General features: G+C 34.5%; 1 protein-coding gene across 1 annotated transcript; it reads left to right on the plus strand.

Moving 5' to 3' along the window:
- Nucleotides 1–3366: 3366 nt before the first annotated feature.
- On the plus strand, nt 3367–7534 carry LOC123224037 (protein BRASSINOSTEROID INSENSITIVE 1-like). Its single transcript, XM_044647517.1, has one exon. The coding sequence runs from the start codon at nt 3643–3645 to the stop codon at nt 7219–7221; it is 3579 nt and encodes a 1192-aa protein (XP_044503452.1). The 5' UTR covers nt 3367–3642; the 3' UTR covers nt 7222–7534.
- The last annotated feature ends 2157 nt before the right edge of the window (nt 7535–9691 follow it).

A 9691-nucleotide genomic window follows, 5' to 3' on the forward strand; every position in this document is an offset into this window, starting at 1 on the left:
ATCACATAGTAGATATACTTAATACTTAAGTTGAATATTATGAAATGATATTAATGTAGGTGATGATGATAATCATGTCACTAGGATATTAGTATGAATTAATAGTTAGTTTATTGTTTTTCAAACAAAATAAGATAGAGATCTCGTTGCCAACGCTAACCTTCCTCCTTGGTGACTTGCAGTGGTGTGAATTTAATCAAAATCAAGCGAGATCTCTCGCTCAATTTCAACCCAATTTTGCATCAACGCGAGTCATCTTGGGAGGGAGAAGGATGCCGACGGTTCGGTATTGATAGAGGAATGTCAAAAATGAAAGGAGAACGACGTCAAAACCGATTTAGAAATTAAAGTTGAAGAAAGAGTCAAATTAAGATTTTTCAAAAAGTAGGAGGACGACTTTATATGAGAAAAGATTAGAGATTAGACCCCTAAGTTAGGTTTAAAACTTAAAAAATATGAGGTTAGAGGAAATAAATAAAATTTTAAAATTTAAGAGTAATTTTAAAATATGAGTTTAAATAAATTTTTTTAATAAGGATTTTATTCCTAATAATAACACTCAAATAAATAGACAAATAAGTAGTTATATTTTTTAAAATTAACAAATAAAAGTTTGATTTAAGTTTTTTTGGCCTAATATGAAATGCAATTTATGTTCGTCCCTTTTAATTTTTCCAAAGCTTATTAGAATTAACCATTTTACTATTACACCCTTCATAACATTTCCTAAATCCGCATGTATTTAACGACACTGACAAGTACGTAATATCAACCGCAGTTAAATTATTTAATTGGATTGGACCTTGTCTTCCGTACATGTGTCTACTCGGCCGAAAACCCCACCTGAGAAACACGAATATACTAGAAAACCCTCAGAACTGAATAAGAAGCTTTCGCTGTCAAGGGTAGTAAAGTAATTAGGGCCAAGAATACTAGATTTATTATTGGATACAGTGAAGACAAGCACTGGTAGTTTCTAACATTACCAGATTAATCTCCACCGTCGATCCCATCAACGGTCGGTAATCACGAGAGGAACTGGACCCGATTGTTCAGGGGTCCATTCTGCCAAAGTACAATCATAAATATGCAGGAAAGAGAATCTAGTTACAGAGCGATTATTTAACAACGAAGTAACTTATCAGGTGGATGCCTGCCACATATTAGTAAAATAAAATGGCTAAAACCACCTGAAATTTCTAGGAAAAATAAATTAGGTTTAAATTTTCATCATTTTTTTAAAATTTTAATTTATTTAATACAATAATTATAAAAAAAAAAAAAACTTATCAGGTGCATGGCGAGGAGGCTGAACCTGAGAGCAAATTGATGTTGTTTTGTCACTCACCGAATTCCCAGGCCCAAGGGTGATTGGAACGTGACTTACAATTGCAACAGGTGAGAGTGAGAGTGTGAAAGGAAATAATTAATAATATGGTCAGTGTTTGCTAAAGTATTATTAATGCAGGAGCGCGAGTCCAAGTGTGAGGATGGAACAGTGTTGCCATCACGATGGTGAAATTTGTTTGTACGTCCGTCCCACCCATGAAATTCTGTCATTTCATACTAAAATTTTGTTCACCGATTGGTGAAATTTGCACCAACCCAGCAACCACAATAAAGTACTTACATATTTTTCCATTCTCCTCAACCTTACTAGGATCTTGTACGGTGCAATGATCTGCCCATAATATAACAGTAGAGTAATTGCAATGAATAACAAGTGATTCTATCTAAATAGAAATTTGCTATTAAATAAATACTAAGAAGATGGTAGGAATCTAACCCTTATCACAACGTTTTTTATAAAAAGATATTCTGTTTGTATTTTAAACTGACTCACATATTTAATTATAATTTAAATTAATACGTTATTATGTAATTAAATATTATTTTATCTTTAATTTAAAATTATTTAATTATATAATAATATATCATTATTTATGTATATAATTTTATTATAATTATAACATTGAAAAGTATCGATTACAAAATATTTACCAACCCTAAAAATTTAATTATTTATGTGGGAAATTAGTTAGTTTTAACCTCGTATTTGATGAGAGATGAAATAAATGTAAAAGACATTCATTGCAAATGGAAATAACTAAACAAGAGCCACAGTAATAATAATGAATAAAATTAAGGAAATACCAATAAAGAAAATGGTGCACTTAAATGAGCAAACAAAACCACTAATTATATCAATGAAGCCAGATAGAGAATGGCTTTTTACCCTAATTTTTAATAATCTTAAAAAAAAAATGTTGCAAAATCTTTATAATTAAAATAAAAAAAATTTAGGGGCCTTATTTAGTTGCATACAGATAACCAAAATACATATAATAAAGTAATTATTGCAATAATTTGAAATGAATTTTTCTCTTGTTGTAATGCTGCTTGCTATCTAGTTTCTTTTGGTTAAAAAAAAAATTAAAAGAAAAAAAAAAGTATTAGAAGACAAAAAGAGAAATTAAAATAATAATAATAATAATAGTAATAAATCTAAGAGATGGAATCTCAATTAATTGACAGTGATGGATCAATCGAGGGTCACACGTACGCTCAGAAAAGTTAGAGAGACAAAGACACATTTTTAGAGAGAGAAAATTCATTCATTCTAATATTTAAATTAAATTATTGTACTATTTTCCCTTTAAGTCAAAGCCAGTATTCAATTAAATTAAAATATCTTGTTTTCCAAATATTAATTTGAGATGCCAAAAACGATACCTCTTTAATAAATTACAAATTTAATCAGCTAATCTCTTGAGTTGAGATAATCAAATTCAAGTGTTAATATTTTACTTTAATTTTATATATAAAGAAAATATGTCAATTTCATGAAATTAAAATAGTTAATTCACCTATTTGACACTATGTGATTACCCTTATCCAATAACAAAGAGATGTTTGGGTGAGAATTATAGTATAAAAATTTAAGAGGTGGAAAATGTAATTCAGTCAAACTTTGGGTGGGAAAAATAGTCTTGTAATAATAAAGAAATTGATTACAATCATAATCTCACGCTCTCACGTTCTTTGTAACCTAAATCACACAATTATTTTATAAAGACTTAAAGACGCAAAACCCAGTTTAGTCGAGAGTTTTTCTTAGATATATAAACAAAAATAAATTAAAATCAAAATAACTTTAATTTAAATTAAAAATTAAAAACATTTAACTAATAAATTAAACCAAACCAAACGAAACAAAGATTGTGACATGGCATGTGAACAACAGCTGTTTTGTCCAGTCTTCAACTTGACATATACCCTTCTCGACTCCCTTCAGAACTTTCAATTCCTTCCACATTCGTCCCTCTGTCAACTTTGGTTTCTTTCACTATCACGATTTCATCCCCTGACTACTTTGATTTCTTACACTTTCGTCCCTTTTTGTTTTTGTTAATTCCATTTACTAGTTTTTAGATCCTTTCTTCTCTTGTTCTCTCTCTTCTCCTCTCCACGGCTTCCTTTCAACACACCGCTCTCAAACACAAAACAACAACCAACCAAGAACCCACAGACACACCCTTCCTTCTTCCTCAATCTTCCGCCTTCTCTAATGGCTGTAACTGAACCATAAAGAGTTCTCCTCTCAAAGCTTCTAGCTTTAAGCTTCTTCGACTGAGCTCTCTAATGGATATGCTCACCACCTTCTTCTTCTTTTTTTCCATTTTACTTCTTTCTGAGACTTCTCTCTCTTCTTCTTCTTCAACTTCTGCAACCAACCCGGATGCTCAACAGTTGATCAACTTCAAACTTGCTTTACCGGACCCTTCTGTGTTGAAAGACTGGCAGCAAAATAAGAACCCATGTAGCTTCCGTGGCGTAAAATGCAATGAAACGAGAGTTTCTTCAATAGACCTCACTTCCCTCCATTTAAACACTGATTTTCACCTTGTTGCTTCCCATCTTTTGACTCTTGAAAATCTCCAAACTCTTTCATTGCAGAACACCAATCTTTCAGGCTCCATTTCTCTCCCTCCTCGATCCAAGTGCAGCTCATATCTGACCTCCATAGATCTATCTTACAACAGCTTATCAGGGCCTCTTTCCGTTTTGTCCAACTTGGGTTCTTGTTCTGGCTTGAAAAGTGTCAATCTTTCAAGCAACAATCTTGATTTTTCAGGGAAAGAGACTGGTGGGTTGAAGCTCAGTTTGCAGTCTCTTGATCTTTCTTACAATAAGATTTCAGGCCTCAATGTTGTTCCATGGATTGTCTACAATGGTTGTGAGGACTTACAGTTGCTAGCTTTGAAGGGTAACAAAATTACAGGAGAGATAAATGTGTCTAAGTGCAAAAATTTAAAGTTCTTGGATGTTTCTGCGAACAATATCTCAGTAACTGTGCCTGCTTTTGGTGATTGTTTAGCATTGGAACACCTTGATATCTCAGCAAACAAATTCAATTTTGATATTGTTCATACAATCTCTCCTTGTAAAAAGCTCACTTTCTTGAACATTTCTAGCAACCAATTTGGAGGTCAAGTTCCTGTACTCCCTTCAGCAGAAAATTTGCAGTATTTTCTTCTGGGAAACAATCTTTTTCAAGGAGAGATTCCTATGCAACTAGCTGACTCTTGTTCAAGTCTTGTCAAGCTCGATCTTTCTTTGAATAATTTGTCCGGTACGGTTCCGAGTAGCTTCAGGTCTTGCTCTTCATTGGCCTCTCTTGATATTTCTTCCAACAAATTATCAGGTGAATTGCCTGTCGACACTTTCTTGCAAATGAGTAGCTTGAAGGAGCTTGTTTTATTTTTTAACGATTTCTCTGGTATACTTCCTGAATCCTTGTCAAAACTCACCAATTTGGAGACTTTAGATCTGAGTTCAAATAATTTCTCAGGCTCTATTCCTTCAAATCTGTGCGAAAATACCGGAAGTAACTTGAAAGAGTTGTATCTTGCTAACAATTTGCTCACTGGTTCAATTCCTGCAAGTCTCAGTAACTGTTCACTGCTTGTTTCTCTCCATTTGAGCTTCAATTCTCTCTCTGGAACTATCCCTTCTAGCTTGGGGGCTTTGTCCAAGCTGCAGGATTTGAAGCTTTGGTTGAATAATCTCTATGGGGAGATCCCACAGGAGCTTGGTAACATTCCAACATTGCAGACATTGATCCTTGACTTCAACCAGTTGTCGGGACCGATGCCTTCTGGTTTAAGCAACTGCACCGATTTGACTTGGATCTCATTGTCGAATAACCATTTGAGTGGCGAGATTCCGCGGTGGATTGGCACCCTTTCGAACCTTGCGATTCTCAAGCTCAGTAACAACTCCTTTTATGGTAGCATTCCACCGGAGCTTGGTGATTGTAGGAGCTTGATTTGGTTGGATCTTAATACCAATAACTTAAATGGATCCATTCCTCCTGCATTGTTCAAACAATCTGGGAAAATTGCAGTGAATTTCATTGCGGGGAAGAAATTTGTGTACATTAAGAATGATGGCAGTAAGGAGTGCCATGGAGCAGGAAATTTGCTTGAGTTTGCAGGAATTAGACAGGAACAGTTGAACAGAATTTCAGTGGGGAATCCCTGTAACTTCACTAGAGTGTATAATGGTCTCACTCAGCCCACATTTAACAACAATGGATCGATGATGTTTTTTGATATTTCATACAATATGTTGACAGGAACCATTCCAAAGGAGATAGGCACCATGTCAAATCTCTATGTCTTGAATTTGGGGCATAACTCTTTTTCGGGTACTATTCCGTCGGAGCTTGGAAGCTTAACGCGTCTTAGCATTCTTGACCTCTCAAGCAATAAACTTGAAGGGACAATTCCAAAATCAATGAGTTTTCTCAGTTTTCTTTCTGAGGTTGATCTGTCAAACAACCATCTCAGTGGAATGATTCCTGAAGGTGGACAGCTCGAAACTTTTCCACCTTGGAAGTTTGTCAACAATTCAGGCCTTTGTGGATTGCCTCTTCCTCTATGTGGGAAAGATGTGGAGGCAAGTGCGAAGTCTCAGCATAAGAAGTCAGACAGGAGACTGGCTACTCTTCTGCGGAGCATTGCAATGGGGTTGTTGTTCTCCCTCTTCTGCATCATCGGTTTGATCATAGTTGGTCTGGAAATGAAGAAACGGAGGAAAAAGAAAGATTCTACTCTTGATGTTTATATAGACAGTCACTCACATTCTGGTACTGCAGACACTAGTTGGAAGCTAACTGGTGCTCGTGAAGCATTAAGCATTAATCTTGCTACATTTGAGAAGCCCCTAAGGAAGCTTACCTTTGCAGATCTTCTTGAAGCCACCAATGGCTTCCACAATGATAGTCTTATAGGCTCCGGTGGTTTCGGTGATGTCTACAAGGCTCAACTGAAAGATGGTAGCATTGTAGCCATCAAGAAACTCAAACATATCAGTGGACAAGGTGATCGTGAATTCACAGCTGAAATGGAAACTATTGGGAAAATCAAGCACCGGAACCTTGTACCTCTCTTGGGCTATTGCAAGGTAGGAGATGAGCGGCTTCTGGTTTACGAGTACATGAGGTATGGAAGTTTAGAAGATGTTTTACATGATCAGAAGAAAGCTGGGATCAAGCTAAACTGGGCTGCAAGGAGGAAAATTGCAATTGGAGCTGCAAGAGGGCTGGCTTTCCTTCACCGCAGTTGCAACCCACTCATTATACACAGAGACATGAAATCGAGTAATGTCCTACTCGATGAACACCTCGAAGCCAGAGTGTCCGATTTTGGAATGGCTAGACTTATGAGTGCAATGGATACACATCTAAGCGTCAGCACACTAGCAGGCACACCTGGTTATGTCCCTCCTGAGTACTACCAAAGCTTTAGATGTTCAGCCAAAGGCGATGTTTACAGTTATGGTGTAGTTTTGCTCGAGTTGCTGACAGGAAAAAGGCCAACAGATTCAGCAGATTTTGGTGACAATAACCTTGTTGGATGGGTGAAGCAGCACGCAAAACTCAAAATAAGCAACGTTTTTGATCCAGAACTAATGAAAGAAGATTCAAGCGTTGAGATTGAGCTTCTTCAACACTTGCGGGTAGCGTGTGCATGCTTAGAGGATCGACCACGGAAACGACCAACAATGATTCAGGTTATGGCAATGTTCAAGGAGATTCAAGCTGGTTCCGGGCTTGACTCACAATCCACCATTGCCACTGATGATGGTGGTTTCAGTACAGATGAAATGGTCGACATGACCATAAGCGAAGCCCCTGAACTAAGCAATAATGCATAGAACAAACAAACCACGTTTGAATGCGAATTCCAGCAATTTTCAACTAGAATTCTTTGAAGCGAAGAAAGAGGGTGGTATGGTAATAGTTCCATTCAGCTGCCTCAAAAATTTGCCCTCTTCCTTCCCACTTGAAAAAAAGAACTCAAAAATGTGGCATGAAAATTTGCCTTTGTATCTCTACTAGTTTAATGTATGTATCTCTTGTATCCCTTCTAAAATTTGTTATTTATACATGAAATGTTGTTTAACTTTGCCATAAAATGCATAAATGTACAATGCCAATTTGTCTTCTTAAGTTGGTTTCTTGATTAAATTATATTTGTTACTTTTCTAAGTGATTGATTGTGACCGAGTGCAGAATTGTTTCGGCCTGTTTGCCATTTCAGCCTTGGTTTTAATAAAGGGTCTGGGCTTTGACCGGTTAAGCCTGGTCCAATTCTTCTTCTGTCTGACTGATCGATGAGATTGGAATACTATTTATATATTAATATAATAATATTTAAAAAGAAATTAAATTAAAAAAAATACAAAACAGAATTTTAGTGGCTTGCATTTTAACCTATCAGTAGTTATAATTTGGGTTTAAGTCGCAACAATTATTAAATATCAATGGTTAGGATTTGATTTGAGTCCTAACCATTACAAAAGAGAAAGCATGACATTAGCATGGCTTTTAAACCGATGGTTGAATCATGACACAATGTGTCTCATTTGGTTAAATTATAGTTCAAAATGGTCAAATGATGTTATTGGAGATTGGACCATTTTCCTTGATTGTGATTAACTTTGTGTCCTAATCCAACCAATTAAATCAATTGATAGATTGTTTTTCTTAATTGTGATCAATTCTAAATGCTAATCTAACCGATTGAACTGATCGATGAATTGTTTTTCTTGATTATGATCAATTCTGAGTCCTAATCCAATCAATTAAACCAATCGATCTGATACAGGTTTCAAATCATTGATTTTAGTGGTATAAGTCAAAAAATCTTTGAGAAAAAAAATTAGATCCAGGAAAAATTTGTTGCTGTCTCATTGGTCATCTAAAACATTCCAAAATATATATTATCTATTGCCTCAACTGAGATTCTGAAGTAAATGACTCTAATACAATAAAGTTCTCAAATCTTGACATTGTTGTGAGTGGTATCTTTTCATTTTGAAGGAAGAGGAAGTAGGTTCGTTTAATTTTTTCAAAATTTACAAGGCATGATGGTGTTGTGGCTAAATTAATAAATGGAGAGAGTCAACAAAGTTTACAAATCCTATAGAACTTGAGATCACAATAAAGGATGTTCACACTAGATAATTGATAGTTGATGTTATATTAGATAAGTCAATTACATATAACTTAGTTATAAAGACTCTTTTGAGAAGATTTACTAGAGAAAATTGATTTGTTATCACTAAATATTATTATGTGTATTTCAGTTAGGAAGATTATAATATTGTTTAAATCATTGAATCTTACAATTTATTTTAAAATTGTCATGAGTTCTCAATTTGAGAAGTAGTTTAATGCATGAAAGAAAAAAAAATTGATAATAAGGAATGAGATCTTATATGGATCTATTTGAAGGTTATAAACCCATCTAATGTGATTGGATTTACATGCCAAAAAAGACTTCATAGGTAGCATAAACCGGTATATGACAAGATAGATTACAAAAAGCTTCATTCAAAGAGAATTCATTGATTTTAATGAAATGTTTCTCCCAATTTCTATCAAAAACTAATTCAAAATCATTATGACCTCAATAGCTCAGCTGGTTTAGAGACATATATATATATATCTCAAATCAGCTTTTGAATGGAAATCTTATTAAGGAAGTTTATATGATAAAATCAAATTGATCTAAAATATAACAAAAAGAGCTTGTGATATGCAAAATAAAGAAGTCTATTTATGGTTTGAAGTAGACTTCTTTATAATAGTATCTCAAATTTAATGATGTTGTAACTTCATATGACTTTATAGAGAACAAATTGGACCAGCATGTGTATATGAAAACTGATGGGAGCAAATATATCTTCATGATATGACTCTTTATATTGGTAGTACTTTTCGTCCAAGACTCTTGATATGAAAGATTTTGGAAATGCATTATTTGTTCGTAGTATTGAGAACCAGTATGACAAGACTCGTGAACTTCTTGACTGATCTAAAAAGGCTTACATGGAACATGTGTTTAAGAGACTCAATATCAAGAATAGCAAGGCAAGTGATGTGTCTATTGTGAAAGGAGATAAGTTTAACATCAAACATTGTCCAATTAGTTGGGTTTAAAGGGAATACATGAGAAATGTCCATTTGGCTACTGCCATTGCAAACTTGATGTATACAAAGTTATGTATGAGACTTAATATAACTTTTACATTTGAGATTCTCAATTGATACCTCTCAAACCAAGGTCTTGATCTTTAGGTTATAACTAAAGAGGTAATGATATACTTGCAAAATATCAAA

Source organism: Mangifera indica, chromosome 1, assembly GCF_011075055.1.
Source record: "Mangifera indica cultivar Alphonso chromosome 1, CATAS_Mindica_2.1, whole genome shotgun sequence".
In the NCBI taxonomy this organism is placed as follows: Eukaryota; Viridiplantae; Streptophyta; class Magnoliopsida; order Sapindales; family Anacardiaceae; genus Mangifera; species Mangifera indica.

Bases quoted from the DNA above. Each gene is read 5' to 3' on its own strand.
- LOC123224037 (XM_044647517.1), top strand. From the start codon at position 3,643: ATGGATATGCTCACCACCTTCTTCTTCTTTTTTTCCATTTTACTTCTT.